We start from the raw sequence: 20,717 nt of genomic DNA on the forward strand, positions 1-20,717 counted from the left end.
GAAAGGTAGGAGACTGAATTTTGGGCCTGGCTGTGAATTGCAGTGGAAGGATTCAAATTTCAGTCTTTGATATCTTAGCTAACCAGTGTGGCTGTAGGTCATAAGATTGGATGACAACCATGTATCATCCTTTTTCTCCTCCTTGTTGTCTCTGCTTTGTGACTAATGCCAAGGTTGCCCTGTGAGTCCAGTCCTTCATTTTTGGATGTACTTGAGCAATTACGAATCAACTAAACCTGCTTTGGTCTACACCAAGCTGAACCACCACTGTTGTAGTAGAATACATTCTGTCCATAGAAAGGTTGTCCACTGGGATATCTTGGAGCTAGAATCTTCAAAATCTTAGTATTCAAAATGCTGTTTGAAGGGAAGGGGTGATGTCTTGGGTTTATCATTGATATCTCTATGTTTTGCTGTTCACTTGTCATTGGTGTTTGGATTTCAGCTTTTGTCTTAGTAACATTTCTTAGTATTTTTAATGGGTAATGTTCTCTTCTAAATCCTTTCCCATATAAATAATTGTCACATTGGGTAAAACTGAACAGATGGTTTCTGCTCATATGTAGAATTCTATCAAAAACTGTTAAATAGACTGTGATGTGAAAGTAGAGTTAGTCTGAGCTGTATTAACTGTGCGGTTAACACAAGCATTAACCAGAACACTCCATGCCAAATATCACGGTACAAATACAGCTCAAAATGGATTTTTACTTCCAGGAACAAAAATGTTCTGCATAGGAGATGTTGCCATTGTTGCTGAAAACTCCTCTTAATGCAAGCATTTTTTTAAATACAGTATCTGCAGTAATAGAATGTTTAAAAGTAGGCCTCATCTCTCTTAATTCTTGGTGTCTAAAAATAAAAAAGTAAAGTGTTTCTGTACCTTCTGTGATAGGTGAGGAGAGACATGTATGTGTGTTGGCCATTCATCCCACTCTAAGTCTAAGCTCCATGGGATGAGCTGTTCTCCAGTGGTGAGCCATTGGACCTTTTTAAATAGCAGCAGTTGAGATGGGTCATGTCCACAATCAATAGGAAACAGAGATTGTCCCATGAATGTTGTGTCCTTCAAACATGTGGCTGTCTTATGGGGGTTCCCTTATCTTTGTTACTGTTTTATTATGGTTTCCAAACTACCCCGTCCATCCATAGAACTTCTCTAGGAGGTTCCTTGTCTGTCTCCAAGCAGTTTCTGTCTAGGTTTAAGGAATGAAGAGGAAAGGAAAATGATTGGGGTAGGATTTTGGTTTTGGTAGGTTTTTGTATTATTTGGGGATTTTTTGATCAAAAATGAGCTTTCTAAATAAGACAAAGGACTTTGTGTCTCCTGATAGATAAAGGAGAGAAAGAAAAAGCAAAGTTCATTCAGTATGTTAGATTAGAAACTGATACCTCAGAGACTTGCTACAAAATAAAAGTTGCTTGGCCAGTAGATTTTACTTAGCAAGGTGAAATTTCAGAGTAGAGGTCAAATCTTTCAGGATTGTGGAGGATGTGCTAGAGAGGTAGGAACTCAAAACATTATTAGGAAAAAATGTGTTATTTCTTTGGAGTGTACCAGTGATCTGCCTTCCAGATGCTATTTACCTGTACATATATTGTCATGCTTTCTAACTACCACTTTTTTTTACATCTTATGCATACATTCTTTTGGTAGACAGTGGATCTTCAGGATTCTTTATTTAGTCTGTTGTGTGTGAGAGAGAAAGAAAGACAGGGAGAGAGAAATTCTAAGCAGTAGTCAAGATGACAGTTGTGAGGAACCGTGAAAAGGGGCCAAAAAATAACAGCAACTCCCAAACCATAACTGCTTTGGGAACAGAACTTTGGCAAAATTAATTCCGTAGATTGCTCATAATGCTTTTAAGAGAGTAGTTTGGAAGGATAAGGACTTCTAAGATTGGGTATATTCCTTCATACTTCCTTACAGAATCTGTTGGGGAAATCTTTTTTAGTTTTAGAAGATGAAGCATTGTGAAAGACTGGCTTACTAACATTGACATACTAAAATAAACTGGTGATTCATATTAGTGGGCAGTGGAGCAGTAATCATTGTAAGTGTACTGAAGGAGTTCGGGCAAGCTGCTAATGTACAAAAATATTCTGATTATAACCAGTTAGAAAACAAGGTTGCAGTAAATGGTATTTGTATCTTCAAAAATTGTGGGAAGATAATCTTGTTGAGCTCTGGGTCTCAGTGCCATATGATATCTAATCAGAAGAGCTTAGTATGGTTCAAAAATAATTGGGCTGTTGGATGTATAGCATTCATTTATACAAGGAAAATACAAACAACAAAACATAAACCTGGTTGTTGGATCCACAGCCTTATTTCAGGGGGGACGTATTTCTACTGGTATTGGAAAAATCAGAATGAGGTAGTAATAAGTTTGTGAGGATATGTATATGTCATATTTAATAATTAATTATTTACAGGAAGCAAAGTGGGCAGTGTTTATTTTTACCACAATACAAGAACAGACATTTAATTAATGTTCAATACCCTGAACATTAATTAAAGACTGCTTCCTTATTCCTTACATCGTGTCTTGCTAACCTGTGAAGCTCAGTGCCATATGATAGCTAATCTGAAGATCTTAATAATATTCAAAAATAATTAAACTTCTGGATGGAGACCATCCTCTCTTATCTTATACAGGAAAAAGATAAACCCTCCAGCTTCAAAGACGAGTTGGTAATGGCCAACACTGAAAAAACTTGACTGTAGGCCATTGCTCATTAAAAAGCTTGTGGATCAGTTGTTGCTGCTGCTAGATTAGAAGACAGGAGGGCAGACAGTCTACTAGGAGATACTGCTTGCTGAAGAAAACACTTTTACAAATGGTTGTCTTGGCCACCTTGGTTTTGCTTTCAAAGCATAAAACCTCCAGGGCCAGGTGTGAAATGGCATAATACGTGCTGCTTTTCTTGGATATTTGTTTGTACATTAAATACTGCAATGGAGCTGTCATCCGAAAAGCAACTGAAGTTACTATTACAGTTACTGGTACATTTCTGTCGTGGCAGTACCCACTGGGATTTTTCTTTTTTTTTTTTTTAATTGGAGGTGTATGTTTACTATGTGTGACTTACATTGGCATTACATGCCTCCTACAGCAGGGAGGGTGAGTGAGATTGCTTGCTTGTTTGCATATTGTGGTGAGTTAACCCTGTCTGAATGCCAGGTGCCCACCAGAGCTTCTATATCACTCCCCTCCTCAGCTGGACAGGCAGAAGAATATATAACAGAAGGCTGGTGGGTCGAGATAAGGACAGAAGAGATCACCATCAAGGGCGAACCAGACTCAGCTTGGGGAAGTTAATTGAATTTTATTACAAATTAAGTCAGAGTAGGATAACAAGAAATAAAACCAAATGGTAAAAACACCTTACCTCCACCCCTCCCTTTTTTCCAAACTTAGCTTAACTCAAAAATTCTCTTCCTCCCCCCTCTCAGTGGTACAGGGGCGTGGGGAATGGAGGCTGCGGTCAGTTCATCACGTGTTGTCTCTGCTGCTCCTTCCTGCTCAGGGGGAGGATTCCACACTCTTCCCCTGCTCCAGCATGTGGTCCCTCCCACGGGAGACAGTCCTCTATGAACTTATCCAGCAGACTTCCCTTGGACTGCAGTTCTTCACAAACTGCTCCAGCATGGGTCCTTCCCATGGAGTGCAGTCCTTCAGGAACACTCTACTCCAGTGTGGGCTACTCTCTGCATGGGGCCACAGGTCCTGCCAGGAGCCTGCTCCAGTGTGGGCTTCCCATGAGGTGACAGCTTCCTTTGGGCGTCCACCTGCCCAGGTGTGGGGTCCTCCATGGGCTGCAGGTGGATCTCTGCTCCACCATGGACTTCCATGAGCTGCAGGGTTACTGCTGCCTCACCACAGGCTGCAGGCTCTGCTTCAGAGCCTGGAACACCTCCTTCCACTCCTTCTTCACTGACCTGGGTGTCTAGACGGCTGTAGCTCTCACATACTCTCTCTTCTGTGGCTGCAATTGCTTCAGCACAGTAACTTTTTCCTCATTTTAAATATGTTATCCCCTGTCACTGACAGGCTTTGCCTTGGCTAGCAGCAGGTCTGTCTTGGAGCCAGCTGGCATTGGCTCTGTCAGACATGAGGGAATCTTCTGGCAGCTTCTCAAGAGAAGCCACCCCTGTGGCCCCCAAACCTTGCCCCTCAAACCCAATACAAATCAACTCTGTGGACACTTATACTTGAACCAGGGAGAGAACACTGTGACTGTCAAATTACTAGCTGATATGAAAATGTCTTACATTAGTTTGCAGAATATAACAGGTTTTTTTCTGTCAGTTTGTAAGAACAATTTATATGGTCAGATTTATTGTATGAATTTGGTTTGGATCTTATGAGATTTAAATTAGCAAGCATCTTAAAGTTATCTGCATTTTTTGCAGGGTATTATAGAGAAATCGAAAGTGAAAGGAATTCCTATCATTATTGATGCAGTAAGTATTTTCCTGATTTCAGTCAGCGGTGTGACATTTAAGAATCTGTTCAGTAAATGTTCTTCTTACTGTGCTTTGCAGGATGGACTGTGGCTCATTTCCCAGCAGCCTTCTCTTATTCAAGGCTACCAGCGAGCTATTCTTACTCCAAACTATATGGAGTTCAGTAGGCTGTATGAAGCCATGGTGAGCTGTTTTCCTTTTTGATATTTAAGTTTAATCTTTTACTCCTTAAAAATAACTAACTTACTGCTGGCTTAAATATTATGTGCTGTTTCTTATATATGGGGGAAGGACTCTTTGGGTTTTTATGCCATGGGATAACAACAATGCATATTCTTAAACAGAGCTCTTTTTTTAAAGAAGACCCATTCTCATGCAACTTTTAGCATTGCAATGGGTATAAGAAAAAATACCTGGAAAGACTGATGATGCTGCCTTTCTTTTTCCCCCCATGCATATGCTGAAGTAGAGTGTGTTAGAATGTGTTGTTCTAGTAGCAAAATATGTACTGTGTATGGAATTCTTGTGTTGTAGCTTAGAGACCCCGTAGACAGTAGTGATCATCATGGATGTGTATTAAGACTCAGCCAAGCCATGGGGAACCTGACAGTTGTTCAAAAGGGAGAAAGAGATCTTATTTCAGATGGAGAGAAAGGTAAGTGAAGCCTTTTGCTTTGAGTAATGTGATTGTTTCATTTTGTTCGCTTTCAGTCGCAGTCCAGTGGTTGGACTATATAGCAATTGGTTGTATTCCTCTGAAGATTGAAATGGAGGGATGGCTGCCTTTGCAGATCACCTTTAGATGATTTGTGTAAATTGATATTTTAAGAGTGCAACTTAACTCATTTACTGAAAAAAGTTGCTGATTTTATTCCTCATTTAAATGGTTGTAACTTATGTTTTACATTACACAGGTATTGAGAAATTTGTCACTTACTAATATGGTTAAAGTATACTTAATAAAATTAGCTGCCTGTCTGATGCTTTTTATGCTGATAATTTACTGTTATCAGTATAAAATTAATTCACAAGTGCCTTCATCACATTTTGACTGCATGGTCTTATTTCAAATACATAACAAGCAGCAACTCTGCTTCTAATTACTTAAATGCTAATCTCTGATAAATGTTTATGCTGCTTCAGAACTGTTTTGTATATACAGTCAATTTTTCATTATTGGGAGCCATGGGAGTATTTTGTAACAGAAAAACAGATGTAATATGACAACTGGTTTGTGCAGAGCCACCTTCCACATACCCCATTAGTGCAGATACTGTAGCAGACTGTGAATCTGGTACCTGGAAGCAAGGTAGTTACACCCACGTGGTAAAGGACTTAGGTCCTTCCAAGTTGCCCCACAGGAAGTCTGCTGCCATATTTGCACCCATGGCAACCTTGATTTGTAGCCTTGGACAGTCTGGCCAGGCTTAAGGGAAGATGAACACTGCCAGAGGATAAATGTCTTGACTCCAGTTTATGCCAGCTAGAGAGCTTTAGAGTGCTGTAGTTGTCTTCTTTTTCTGCTTTTATGTCAACAATGTTCTTTTTATACAGGAATGTTGCTTTCTTATGAATGTTGAGACAACCGGTGAGCGCTTTAGATTGAACACATTGCCTAGTATATGTCTGCTCCCCTTTTGAGCTGTTATTCTTGAAATAAGTGTACTCCCCCTGCCCCCCCCATTTCTGGAGAGAAAGGTCACTGTCTCTAATGTCTCTTGTCATACAGGATTCAAAGAAATAGGAAACAACTGAAACTCTTTACAATTTCAATTTTGAATATTCACGTGTGGCACAAGTTTGATGTATGTCTTGTGTGGTTTGGGGGTTTTTCATTGGCTTTATTTTTTACCCCACCTTGATTTTTGTCTCTGTTGTGTTCTGATATTTTTTTCTATTAGTGAAGTGGCTTTTGATTTGAAATAAAACCAGTTCTGTGCCTTTATAGCTGTTGATTGATGTCCAGCTATAGGCTGCTTTCTTCTTCTTACCTTGTTTCCATCACTGATGCTTTGTCTCCTGAATTATAGACATTACAGGCAGCATTGCTGAGCTGTAAGAAAGCAATTGTCAGGTTTAATGCAAGTTAGAATGTCTGCTACAAAAACTGTTTTTAGAGTTTGCATGACTTGCAAGAAGGTTCCTGAGAATTCTTCAGGAATTATAGACTTCAGCTTCCTTTTAACAAGAATGTTCTTTGGGTCTGGTCTGTCAGTCATTTTTTTTAAAGCTTCTTAAATGCAAAATTACATTAAGAAAGGAGATTCTACTGTGTGCTCTGTGCCACAACATGGAATATGTTGTCACTGACCTTCGACTCTCTCCCAGGTTTTTTAGTCTTAACTTTTTTCATCTGTCTCTTCTTATGATTGGATGTCATTTTTTTCAGCTAAGACAACATGCATCTTGATTCCTGTGTGAGGGAAATCCAGATCATTGGATCAGGCCAATGTCCTCTGAGCACAAACATTATGAAAAGATCTGTGTACTCCTCTTTATTTATCATGTCATCATCCCTTTGTAGTGCTTAAGGCCTACCTGTTTTCAGGCATTTTCTGCTTGAGCTCCTGTGCTTAGCATACTGACACTTTAGTTTTCATATATCACTTTTAAACTTTCTCCTTTAGGAATACACTACATGCATGCTTTCTGGGTAAAAAAAAAAAAGGGGGGAGTAAGGGGGGAAAAGTAAGTCTCAATGCTCTCCAGGAAAACCAGAATTTGAGAAATTGCAAACTTTACTGTGGAGCTTTAGTGTTTTGTGTTTGGCTTTTGTGGAAGGAAGGCTTTTTGAGTGTGCCAGATTTTGCAGTAGGGAAGATTGGCTTGGTGAATACCTTGTAGGATGGAGTGATTGTGGTGGTTATTTTCACAGTACTTTTGTTCATGAGTCTGTAGGAAATTCAGTAGACAACTTACTTCTGTTAGCTGAAGACAAAAAGGGTTACGAGGTGATTTGGTATCAGCTGGAAGTACAGGTGTTGGTGAAGGATTACTATCAGCAAATAGCTTCGAAATCTAAGCAGAGAGGCTCAATAAATTCTCTTTGGAAGCTGAGGCTTAATAAATTCAAAGTAAGGCAGATTTTATTAGTAGACATAGAAATTAGCTACTACAGTAACATGCCAGGGACTTTGGCAGATTGCTATACTGTGAAGTGTCTGGACACCTTTGAGGTTTGTTTTTGCAGATCAGATTAGCTGGTGCAGGTGGTTACTTACGACCTCAAAGTCAGTACCGAATCACATACATGGCCTCTGTGAAAGTAGTAGTAGTGCTCCACTATAAAGGAGGTTTTTCTATAATTTGTCTTCATTTCAGTCATGAGCTGCCAACTGCCCTGTAAACATAATCAACAAAGATTTTAAATTAAGTTTTATATACTCTTTTTCTCTTTCCTTTTGCAATTTCACATTATAGCTTGGTCTACAGTTGTTGATTCCCTGCTCTACAAAGATGAGCTTCACCATGCTCTTGGTAGGTGATATCAGTGCCATCACTGACCAGGGTAGGAATGAGTACTCAGCCTGTGGGTAAAAGGTAAGTCAGCTTTTATTCGCTATGGCACAGCTCTCTAAGGTTATTATTTTATTATTCTTTGGAGAACTGGTCAATAATAAAGTGTGGTTATACCAGTCTTAGTTCCTAACATGTTTAAAATTTGGTTAGGTCCTTGAAGTAGAGGATTTGGATTTTGATTTTTAAACATTATAATGAGTTCCTCTGTATTTTCCCCAGCGCCTTTGTTTAGCCCTCCTTCCTTCCAAGAGGCAGGCTTTATGGGTAACCATCCTGCTACTGCCTGTGACTATTTTTACCTGAAGTCAATAGCCAAATACAGTTTCTCTCCAGTTGCCCAGCTGTTACTATGGTCAAGAGAAGCAAAGAAGCATGTAGGAGGTTATACTGATTACTGACTGTGGGGCAAAAAGCCAACTCTTGCCCTAACTCCTCAAGCAGTACTTCTAATTTCTGACATTCATCTCCCTATACAGCTGTAAAGGAAGCTATTCAGTGCTTGTCACTCGGGGGCTCACTCCCAGCTGCTGAGCAAATCTTGCCTGAATTTTTAACTGAGAGGCAGCACCTTCATCTCCAGTCCTGCTTCTGCAGAGTGAGCAAAACAGGGAGGTCATGGTTCCTGTCCATTGTGCCACTGTGCACTCTACTGCCCATGCAGCCCAGCCTGCCGTCTCCCTGGCACTGCTCACCTATCATCATGATTATCCCCTGGCTCCTGTGCCTGTCCAAGAAAACTAATAAAAAATTTGGGTCATTTTCTTTTAACTTAAATTGCCTGGTATCCCGCATTCAAGGACTTACCTAAGTTTTAAAAATGTGATTAGGGAATATAAAAGTATAAGCACCCTTTATATAAAAGCCAACTTACATTTTCCACATCAGTTGAGTTATTTTTCCAGCCAAAGTCATTAAACTTGGTTTCCCTGTCTGTATGCACTCTGGGACATGTTTCTGGGACTCCACAATCTCCAGCTATGTGCTTTTGTGAAGTAACTTGCAAAAGGAAAAAGATAAATTTCTTACTAGTGTAAGTATATGTCAGGTCAGAGATGTATATTGGGATTTTACTCAAAATCTCATAAATGGTCTAAATCAGAATCTTGCATTTGATGGAGCAAAATGATCCTTGATAGCTACATTATTTTACATAGAAAATTGAAATCTTAAGCCTTTTAATTAAACTAGAATGCGTTTGTTGTGTAGGGTGGCTCATGTTAGCTGATTAATCCAGTTGGGTCGTAGCAGAAGTCAGAATGGCTGCATGTTTCATACATGGATTCCTGAGCACATTAGGGTGAGCGTGAAACTCCTTCTCTGTAAGAGGAAAGCAAGTGCAAAGAATTGTTCCGGATGTCTGAGATTCAGGAGTTAAATTTTAATCTCTGGGCTGTCTTTCAGTCTGCAGTCCAGTAAATGTGATGTTTCGCAGGTTCTTTAGCCTTCTTTACCATCATCAGTACTACGTGTTTAGCCTTAACTAGCTATCTCATATTTCACATGTTGTGTTCTAAATACAAACGTAAAAGAAATGAATCTCTGGGATGGTTTTTTTCACTACTGTGTGAACATGGTGAATCAGGAACAAGCAGACATACATGACTTTTTATACTACTTCTGTTTTCTGAGTGTGATGTATCTAGGAGCTGGCATTGTAAATGGTGCTGCCTGTGTACAGCACAAAATTTGTGCTTCCCAGTTAACTTACAGTGTTTGAGCTCAGCAAAACTGCTACATTCTGATTTTTTTCCTTCAAAGAGAGGACAGCTATTTTCAGTTACATAACAGACTGTTGGTTTTTGTTTTGGTTTGTTTTTTTTTTAAGTTAAGCATACAATACCCATAAATAGGTCATTCTTCTGGACTTTGATCTGCCAGCAGATTTTGGGCTGGGAGTTCTTTCAGCTTAAAATTTGGCAGTGGTACAGTTAAGTGTGACATTGTGGTCTGAATGCTTTCCCAAATTCTAACGCGTATCATATCTTCAAGGAGTGCTGAAAAGGGAGTGATGGTATCTTATTTTATGGCCTGAAATACATTAAACATAGAGCTACTAAATGACTTGGCCATAGTTGCCCAGGTCTGGGGCAGAGTTTTGAATTGTTTGGAGCCTAAAACTCTTGAATTTCTACTTTCCAATATCTATCAGTATGACAGCCTGCCATTTTTTGTTTCTATTGCATTCATATTTCATTACAAATTATTTCCATGGAATTAAGTACACAAGAAATCCATGTGACTATATGTGAGGGATGTGTTGTATTTGCTGCCTAAAGCTCTGGCAGTATTTATATGCTATTAACTCACTGGGACTGCGTTGAAACTATTGAATAGAACTGTGGTTATTCTGACTAGCAGATCTCCTTGCCATACTTCATGGAGGCGTTTCTTCACCCATGACGTTTTTATTTCATCTAGCCTTTTCTTATGATAGTATGTGTGTGTTGCATGGATAAGTGCTGGGGAGCTGGGTATTTTTTTTTCTGCAAAGTTACTTAGCATAAAAAAGTTTTCATTAAAAAACTGACTGTTACTTATACTGAGGTGGGTTTTTTTGATTCATCACCCTGTGAAATAATGACATCAGATTTGGTTGCCCAGACCTATTAGAAAACAAAACAAGACACCCTGTCCCAACACCCAAGCCACCTTGGCCAACATTAATTTTATGTTTCTCTCTCTTATGGTCTGTCAGTTGAATTATAGCTGAAACTCTCCATTATTTGGATCGGACTGGTGTCTGACTACTTGACCTGAAGTGGCCTTGGTTGTTGCCTTTCAAAATCGACACGTGATGATTGTGGTGATTTTAGTCTTTGTAGTTTCCTTTTTGTCCTATGTCCAGTCATCTTGGTCTCCTCAGCTATTCCAAGAACCATGTTTTCTAGGTTTTCTGATGTATATGTCCATCCCTAGTTGAATGTGCTGCAGCCTCACTGAACAATGGACCAAAAATTGCTTCATCCTCCTGTAAATACATAATTCCACATATCTCCAGGGAATAGAACTGCCCACCTTCTCAGCATCATCGCTGTCTGTTCGGTCATGTCCATCTAATCGAGGTCTTATAACTTTGCCACTGGTTGTCACTGCTCAGTGCAACATAAGGACATCAATCCCCTGGTCCTTAAAGAACTGCTGGAGATGACTTCACAGCAGGGCACAGACATTTAGTGGGGGATGTTGCACTGGGGGAGTGGGAAGACAGCAGTTTATTTTATTTTTCTAAGAGAAGGCTGGGAAAAGCCATCCAGAAGACCTTGTCCTATGCTGATTTGGCAGTATGCCAGTTTGTCTTGATGGTAGTTGGGATTCCTTCTTTTGTTTTAAAAGCTTTTAATAGTGACTGTAATTCAGAGGAATTTTTAAATCCTTTTTCTATTGCCTGTTGTAATGTTCATCATCCTTTTATTTTGAGATATTCTGTGATCAGCTGAGCTTCTGCACAAAGAATTGCTGAAGCGTTATACTTTTCCCTCCTCATTCAAGTGAATTTCCTGTAGTTCTGCTTCTTTGAAGGTATTCCATGGATTTGTTTTCCAGCATCTCTGTGCAGAGTACAAAGGTCTGCTTTTGTTGTTGCCTGTGAGGTAGTCTGCACATATTTGAGACTTACTTTTTTAAAACCACAAACAAAAGACCACTTTTTTTTTTTTAGCAGAGTATTATAATTGGCCTAGTTTGAGGAGAGCTTGCTTTCCTGTACAGCTCAAAAATGACTGGAAGGTTGTGGGGCTACAGAATAGTGGCAGATGGTGACATACAGCTAATAAGCAGGGGCTTGTGCTCAGCTGTCAGTCAGAAGGCCCCAAAGCTTTTGAACAGAGGATTTCCATCCTGCCTCCTGCCAGGAGTTCAAGCCCTCAAAGTGAAAATCCTGTGAGATAGCATCTTCAAAGTAGTAGAATTAGATGTAATTTCTCCAAAGCACTGTATTTAAAATAAAAATAAGAATAAACCATGCACCTAAAAGGGCATACCTTCTTCAGATAGCTAACTCAGAAGGGCATTTAACTTGTGAAATTTGACATTAGCTACTGCTCACTGAGAAACACATCCAGAATCTTAATTTGAGAGGGGGAGGGGGAAGGGGAGAAGAGTGATTGGGAAAATGAACTGCTGGCAATGCTGCAGTGGTGTCTGTTGTGTTCGTGGTGACTAATGAATCTTTGTCCTCTCAGTGGCAGCAAACACACACAACTGCCTGGCCTCACAAGCCCAGCAATTATTGCTGGAAGAATTGGTAGGAAATGGAAGTGAAGTACAATTCTTTGCTGTTCCAGAAATGAACTATGCTAATGGACTGGAAGGGGTTTATTGGCATTATGTAGTTTTTTACTGCTTGCTATTTAAGAAGATTTATCTGCAAGTCCTTCAGTTTTGTTCAGATTTTTCCCATGAGTTTGTAAGAGAAAAATTGCATTTGAAAAATATGGGTAGTACTCCCTCTAAACCATCTGGGCTGCTCTGTTTATACACCTTGGAGAAACCCAGCCCAGGTGACTTGGGGTAAGAGCTGTTCTCCAAGCAATGTCTTGCTTTATACTTTGTTTGTGTATTTGGTGTGCTCAGGAGCACACAACAGTTGTGTGCACAGTCCTGAACCTGAGTAACTCTGCAGTAGCTGGCTGGAGATGCTAAGGATCACTACTTGGCCACTGATGATTCTGCCAGCTCTTCTATTCTCCTAGGAGAGGAAAATAAATTTCTCCTGGGTTTTTTTTTCAGAGCCAAGCAAGAAGAAAAGCTAAGGGTAGGTACACAAGAGAGTTTGGAGAAGAGTAGCAGAATCTATGCTGTTTTCTTCTTGTATGCCTTAGGTATCCTTTAGGCTTCCTGCCTGGGCTTGTTAAGAGTGGAGAACAAAGGAGTTAAATGTAGTGAAACCACTTGCATCTTCTTCATAGTTAAAGCTCCACAAAGAGATCAGTTTGACCAAGGTCCTTTATATATTTAAAATAGAAATGTAACATCAGAGCCTATCCACAGTGACACTGCTGACAGAAACATACATGGATGCTGAGGACACTTGATTGGCAGAAAAAACAAATCTGTCTTGCATATGGTTTTTACAAAGCCTGACGAAAAGGCTGTTTTCAGTAAAATACCTTTGTGATGGGCATGGTAGAAGATTCGAGATTTTAGTTCTGTTTTGCATTTGCTCTTTGTGAAATGCCTTGGTTTACATTCACAAACTCTGAAGGTCAGAGACTCTGAAGGATTGCATTTACGCAATGGCTTTGTGGAGGGACCTGGTCCAGTTTGGGTAATGGTTCATCATGGCACGTGAATCACTGAACTCATCTGTGCAGGCTGAGTGAAGTGGAAAAAGTGTGTATATTGTGTGATGTTATTTGTAAAGTATTAAAAGGTAATCAGAAAAGTATTTTTAAAAATGTTGATGCAATAATTTTTCTTTTTTAAGAATAGTGTACTTCAGTCTGTGCTGCTGTCTCTCATTAGTCTCTCACCTGTTCATTGCTGTTTGCCTCAGAGGTTAATAACCCTTGCTGCAGTGGTGTCATTGTAAATGGAAGGAAAAAAGCACCTGACTTTGTTTTATGTTTGTCTGTTTGTAGTACTCGTATGCAGTCATGAAGGAAGCAGCCGGAGATGTGGTGGACAGGGGGACCTTCTTTCTGGTTCTCTTGGAGTCTTAGCACACTGGGCATTTGTTGCTGGAGCTGAAAAAACAAATGGGTATGAATACTAATAATTAACTTAATTGTTATGAGTTTGTGTTCTGCTGTGGCAACTGTTGTAGACCCGCTGTATAAATTTCCAAATGAAATCAGAGTCATTGGTACAAAGATATCCATGTACTTTTAAAAAATGTTATGTTCTAGAGCAGTCTACATAGTAATAATTTAATAAGACAAACCCTTCAGTAATCTAACATCCCCAAGTCTGAGGCAGAAAAAGAGCATGAATTTGGATCTATCCCCAAGGACATTTATGTATGAGATACAAGTTTTCAAAACAATTGAATGTAGGCTGAAAGTACGAAGAATAAGTAAGTGGTAGTCACTGGTAGTAGCATCTCTGTAATTCAAAAAACATGTCATTTGGCTTTGTTTTTGTAATTTGGTGGATCCTTCTGCACTGTACCTAAGTAATTCAGTGGGGCAGGTAAGTTGAAACTTGCAAGTAAAATACTGTTTCAAAGAGTGTAACTCTTTTAAAGGCCAAACGGCAGTCCAGTTTATTCGTGCATAAAGCAGCCATGTAGCTGACTGTTGGCTTTTTGTTAAATTACATCAATTCCTATCTGACTAGTTGGTCCATATAGTCATGTACTCTTTCTGTGAAAGCAGCTGCTTTAAATGAAGTTGAAAGGAACCCTGATAAAAGCAGTCAGGGAATTACAGTCCCTCTTCTCTATAAGTAATGAGCTATGAAAGTTTGAGGAGTGGAGATCTTTTGTAGTCTTTTTGGATGCTGCATGCAGATGCACACAATTAGATGTTCATGGGAGTTAACTAGTCTGTTTTACCACAAGGGCACTGCAGTAGGTGCCCCAGGAGGAATGAGGGACCAACTGAACCACACTTTATAAAATTCTGAAATCTAACATAGCAATCCCAAAATGGAAGAGTTGCAGCTGTCACTAATGGAGGAATTTTGTTTTTATTCGCTAAAAGGGTGACTTCATTTTTGCTTGGGGTACAACAGAGCAGTTTTAAATTGTTAGAGAGATTAGCAAAGGCAGCACACGTTCTCCAGGCTCTCCTGACTTGAACTCCTGTGGCTTTTCCAAACAGCTTGCTCAGAAACTCCTTTATTTTATAGATGAAGGAAAAGTATAATTGGCATCAGCATTACATTGTGTCTCCTGTGGTGGTGTTAAGGTGACCCTTCACAAACACCTGCTGTACCAATCCTGTCTACCTTGTGTGTTTCAGGAGAGGAGGAGCTTCTTGGGTTCAGTGAGTCAGGGCATCTGCTTGCAGACTGCACTGCAGGCAGTCCAGCCAGTCTTGCCACACTTGTGCCTGGTTCTGTCATTTCAAAACAGGTCTGTGCAGAGTGGAATTCTGAAACAAGTGTTTTAACTGCCTTGAGCCCAGAAGCCTGTGCACAGCTCTTGTTTCAGAGCAGTATTTGGGCATCCAGGATTGACTCTCAGAGTGGCTTAAATACTCCTGCACCTTGATGAGTTACATGGAGTTGCCCCTTAAGTAACACCTAATTGTAAACTCATGTCCTGCTTAGCCTGTGTTTTACATCAGGATCCTTCACAAAACTCTCACTTGGCAGAGTTGTCAGTAGGTCCCTAGTGACTCACAGGCAGTGATGCCTCAGCTATGGTTGAGCTTTGTGAGAATTTTAATCAGCCAGAACCTGGAGTGCAGCACTGGCTGCTGAACTATTCTGCAGTTGCTTTCTGTTGTAAGGCAGCAAAAGTGACTCCCATGGCCCAGCCTGTGAAAAGGTGCTCTGGAGGTGGCAAGACTGTGCTGGCTTCTCCAAGGGATGTTCAGTGTTTGAGGTCTGGGGCTGGGTACACTCTCTTAGGCCGTTTGTAAGCACGTAGGAGACATTAAGGCAGTGTGCCTAATTTCCGTCGTGGGCTATGGTGGTCACTGTACCACTTTTAAGCTGGTATCATGAGGGCTCTGGAGCAGTCACTATGGCCCTGTTAAAAATCATCTCTTGCCTGCATCCCCACATCCTTCCTCACCCCCTGCAAGACAAAACTAAATGGAGTTACCCAGCAAATGGAGAGGAAAGGGAGTTAAAACGCTGCCAGGTGATATTTGATCTTCTTCTGCAGGAAAGGATGAAGCATCAAATCAGTAAAACTAGACATGGATCACCTTCTTCCCCACTTTTTAAGCCTGTTTTCCTCTTGCGTCCTTTGGCCCTGGTTTCTGAGTCAGTCACATGCTATGCCACGGATAGGGAAGTATTTGTTAAAAAAAATTCAGACAAAGATGTTCTGCAGTGAGTCTGAGAAACAGATGTTTGCTTGAGAGGCTTTCCTGGCATTTAGGGGTACAAAGACGATGTCCACCACCTTATGGATTGCACAAGAGTGTTTGGATTCTCTGGATAATGTTGTTGTTTTTTGGTTTTTTCCTTTTAGTCAAAATCCCTTTCTAGTGGCTGCATTTGGAGCTTGCTCTCTTACGAGGCAGTCTAACCACCAAGCCTTTCAAAAATTCGGACGTTCAATGACAGCCTCTGACATGGTTTCAGAAGTTGGAACAGCTTTCAGCAAACTTTACGAAACCTGAAGCCAAAGCAGCAGAGAAGAAGAAAAGGAAGAACAATGACTGCAAGAGTAATTACATGTACCGTAGAATTTACATAAGTAATGCACCCTTTCAAGTGCTGTAGCAACATTGGTATGTTAGGTAGATCTTTTTTATTTTTAAGAATAGAAAAATATGATTAATGTAGATATTTTTTAAGAGTTTGGAATACAAAAATGTTTTGGCTGAAATAAGCTGTAGTTGCAGATCTGTTATAATATAATAAAACTAAACTGAAAGTATTCCTCTGTTCTTTTTGATAGTTATTGAGCAATAACTAAAGTGTGAACAGCAAAAAAAATGCACTTGATATTTAGATAAAATTCTTCCACCAGCTCAACTGAATTTCTTGGACTGCACCAAGGTTATCATGTTGTCATTCTTAGAACCTCTGTCTAGAATTAGCTATTGCACTTCAGTTTTTTGCCATGCTAGTATATTAAGAAGCAAAAAATAAGCCTCTTTGGAAAGGGAGTGCATGAGAGTTGCTGTAGATTTTGAATGTAATTAGTTGCCTTTTCCCATTCCCGGTCCCAGAGGCAGCATTCATTTGGACAAGGCACCCCTTCCTGCAATGTCTTATTTTGTTGTTTTTTAAAAGGTCCCCCCGTGGCAGAATAGGATATACTGTAGGTATCTCAGCAGCAAAATTCATTAAACGGTAATTAGGCTTACCTGAAAAAAAAATTAAAATTCTGTTTCTTTATCTAGTCTTGACTCATCTGGAACTCAATGTGATAAATTTGTGAAATTATCATTTGGAGAGGTACTAGGTGGGGCAAGAAACTCAGTGATACCAAACAGAACTGTCAGACTCTCAGTGATCATGGAAGAGTAAAGTGCTTTTAAAACTCCCGTTGCCTGCTGGGTTAGAGCTCAGAGAAGACCAGCACACAGATCCATAGGTGGATAGTAATTAGCCAGCAGGAATAAGAGTTGAAGGCAGCCCACAGCATGTACCTGTACTGTTGTAGCAGTGTGCAGGCAGCTGTATGCTGCAGGTTAAAGGCAGGAACAGAAAATGGTGGTTGGTGTCTGAGCTTCAAGTGCAGTACTTAGTACTTGGTACTTTTACTTTTTTAGAGCACAGAGGCTTTTTGTCTGATCTTTGTGAGACAGGACACTGTTAGGGCCACACTGATCTGGCACGTTGGCAGGGCAGGTAAGCGTTAGGTATAAAGAGGAACTCGTGTGGGATTTTTGCACACTACGATTTGTTAAATTTTTGGAGATTCAGTCAAAGCTCGTAGGGACTAAACCAGTATGGAGAGGGGGACAAGTTCATGCCAAGAACACTTAAGTGGGTACTGCCCTTGAGCCTCCAATCCAGCTCCAGGTGTTTATGCTCATTAAAGCACAGAACAAGCACATAACGTGTCTGGTTATTGCAATAGATGTTACCTGTTCACCACAACCACTCCTGTGCAGGGCTCCAGCTCTAGGTTGGCATGTGGTGTCCCACAGACCAGTCAGACTGTGTTCTCATACCTTCAATAGCTGCCTGCAGAAAGCACCTGGAATCAGAAAAGCTGCTCCAAGTATTTCCTTTCAGCCCTTAGAGTTGATATTTCTGGATGCACTGTGACTACTACCTCACCCCGATGCATTTTTGTTTTTCTTTCTAAACCAGTTACCTATTTTTAAGATAGGTTTTTAAATGTTTGCTCATGTTGGTCTATGAGGGTTCACAGACTACTCTTAAGAGATGAGGTTTTAGTGTTTAATTTAAGCAGTTTTGTAAACTGTCTGCATCTTTGGGGAAACTTAAGCTACTGTTATTTTTCCCCCTAAATCTATTTGAGAAGCCTGACTACTTTTAAATTAAATCAGCAAGTTAAAACTGATTTTAAAACAGCTACTGGCTTTTTTTTTTTTTTGTATTTAGAACATCAGTGGTACTATAATCTAAATGGCATTTGTAGGCGAAGTCAATCAATTAACAGAGCTCAGTACAGATTTCAACCTGCCGTGTTGGTTTTAAATCTACACAGAAGTTGTAACTGTTACTCACTAATGTATACAAATTGGTACCTTTTTTAAACATTCTGGAAATGTAGCAGTTTCTTTGGGTAGGAAATAAAAATAATAGCAAATTGACTGTGTGGACTTTGTTTGGTGTGTGCTGATGACATTTCCCACAGCTGAGCTGCCTGCTCGCCTTTCTTTCACTCTAGTTTGCTACAACACTGCCACTAGAAGAGTGCAGTACCAGCTGTGTCAAATTAGCACCTGCCCCAGTGCTGGTGAAGGGACACCTCCATCTTTTCTCTAAGTACCAATAATGCAGAAAGAGAACAGAAAAATAGCTACACGTTTTATTCCCAACAGTAGAAAAAAAAGCCTTTATCCTTTGGAACAGACAATTTGAAAGTACAATGCACAGAAGTGCCCTGTAGATGAAGCCATGTTCTGCTTGGTTTTTACCTTTTCATAAATTAAAGTGCCTATGGGCACTTTAAAGAAAGTGTGCCCATAGGTAAGTACCAGCCCCATATCAACTCAGGCCCTAGAACACAGGTCACTTCACAGGTAAGAGAGGCCTCTGCACCTCTGCCTATAGCCACAGCAGCCAGGGACTGTTTTTAATGCAAACAATGACAAAAGCAAAGGTAACTGAACAGGTAATAGCTAAGCATCCTAATTTTATCTTCCCAATTATGATGGAGAGATCCTGAGTGTGCTGCATTCCCAGTGCTAGAGAAATCTCAGTGTATTCTGTGCAAAAGCAAACTATATACCTCCATATTACAGGTAAAGGTCTCACAGGACCAAACCAGCACCACTGCAATAAGGAAATACTTCAAGGCTAAAAGTGTCCCCCACTTCTCTGTCTGAGAGGAACAGAATTGTTGAACCAACAGGCATAAAACTAAGTGTTTTCACCCTCAAAGACAGGCCTAAGTTCTTGCCTCTTCCTTCGCTATGTTTAATTCTCAGTGTCAGCTCAGCAGAAGAGGGTGCAAAGGCAGATCACAGAGCACTTGGAGCTGGAACATTTCTGCAGCAGAATATGCCAGTGTTGGTGTAAATCAAGCTGCTTCCTTGCTGCCCTGCACTCTGGATGCTTCTGCCATGTGTGCTTCAAGGCCTGTATTTATTTACCCAAAGGCAGTGCCAACAGTTTTGCTCAGATTATTGTTGTTAGCCGTTCTATTCCACAGACTTTATTTGGAAAGAATTAATATTTACAACAGTTGCCAAAGCAGCTGAAATAAAAACCAAGTCCAAAGATGAGGGATCAGCTTTGTTTCTCAGTCTGCTGCTCTGTCTGCCCTCCTTCCACAATTTCCCAGGTTGAAACAGCAGCTCTGTCCTGTAAGAAAAAGTATCCAGGTTAGTCCCAGCATGTGGAGGTACAGGTTTTTAAACAAGATTCATACAGCAAAGCTACTAATCCAGTTAGTTAGGCAAAGGAGGTGGTGATACCATCTCAGAGGAATGCCACTGCTACTAATAATGCTCAGAGCTGTAAAACAAACCCAGATAATCCTTCCCAGCTAAGAAGGAAGAAACACACATTAGAAATGTCACCTCTTCAGTGTGGGATGCTGCAGTGGGGTGTAGACTTTCACAGGAGTAGCAGATTCTGCTCAACTCCTGCAATTGCATTTTCATGTTTGAATGGCTCATGTACATGGAAAACACTTATGGTCAATACATGAGAATATGTATTGATCACCTTCTGAACTTGGGGATAGTGTAATACGGTCATATTTTTGAAAGACAATAGTACAGTCAAACGGAATATTTCTGACTATTTAGATCCAGCTGTTTGTAATGGTCACAAAGTTAATCTGAATATGAGCTCTGACTCATGAGAGATGCTGGGATACATTGCTGAATTTTTTTTATATTAAAGTGAAAACTATTTTTGATGCATAAATACACAATTACTACATTTCACTTAGCGGCACAGCTGAGCTTGTGTTTCAAGCATGCTATAATGACATGAAAAGACAAATGGGTATTTTTTTAATCAGTTTGATACAAGTTAGGTAACTTCAGCCAACATCATCTACATCAAGCATCCTGAGAGAAGAAACTACAAACTTAGAATCTGAAGGAGAAATTACCCTTTTTACAAAGCTGATTTTTAAGGAGATTGAGTTGGTTCTCAAGCCACCCCCTCCTTGCCCTCCCTCAAACCAGGGGTGTTCCTAGTCTACTCTGCGTGTAGATGAGGCTTGTCTGCTTCATCTGTTCTGCTGCTTTTCCTCCTGCACATGGACTTGAGAAGTTGCTGGCTTACTTGAGCTTCATGTGACAGAGTGGAACCTGTTAGCAGAGGCATTGCTGCATGCATATCATCAAGCTCAGAAGTTCTGTGGCAATGAGAGGCTGGGTAGCACTTACTAGGCAAGCAGCACCCCCCTGGTGGGCTCTGTGTTACCAAGGCAACTTTCTAACAGCCGACCCCAGACAAGCAGACTCGTGCTGAGCAGGAAGGTGGGTAAGGCCATGTCTTGTTGCAT

General features: G+C 40.3%; 2 protein-coding genes across 5 annotated transcripts in view; one reads left to right on the forward strand and one right to left on the reverse strand.

Annotated features, from left to right (window-relative positions):
* Positions 1-18,342, forward strand: part of NAXD (NAD(P)HX dehydratase) — a 49,029-nt gene extending 30,687 nt beyond the window's left edge. For all 3 annotated transcript variants that reach the window (XM_018084162.2, XM_029964710.1, XM_029964711.1), the window contains 5 exons: positions 4,418-4,468; positions 4,550-4,654; positions 5,006-5,126; positions 13,570-13,690; positions 16,077-18,342. In XM_018084162.2, coding sequence (XP_017939651.2) covers positions 4,418-4,468; positions 4,550-4,654; positions 5,006-5,126; positions 13,570-13,690; positions 16,077-16,227 — 549 coding nt within the window. In that variant the 3' untranslated portion in view covers positions 16,228-18,342. The remainder of the gene's footprint in view (positions 1-4,417; positions 4,469-4,549; positions 4,655-5,005; positions 5,127-13,569; positions 13,691-16,076) is intronic.
* Positions 18,343-18,546: 204 nt separating this feature from the next.
* Positions 18,547-20,717, reverse strand: part of CARS2 (cysteinyl-tRNA synthetase 2, mitochondrial) — a 34,361-nt gene continuing 32,190 nt past the window's right edge. For both annotated transcript variants that reach the window (XM_025896219.2, XM_018084167.2), the window contains one exon: positions 18,547-19,558. In XM_025896219.2, the coding sequence (XP_025752004.2) occupies positions 19,484-19,558 (75 nt within the window). In that variant the 3' untranslated portion in view covers positions 18,547-19,483. The remainder of the gene's footprint in view (positions 19,559-20,717) is intronic.

This window comes from Manacus vitellinus, unplaced genomic scaffold, assembly GCF_001715985.3.
Source record: "Manacus vitellinus isolate BGI_N305 unplaced genomic scaffold, ASM171598v3 scaffold_7_pilon, whole genome shotgun sequence".
Classification (NCBI taxonomy): domain Eukaryota; kingdom Metazoa; phylum Chordata; class Aves; order Passeriformes; family Pipridae; genus Manacus; species Manacus vitellinus.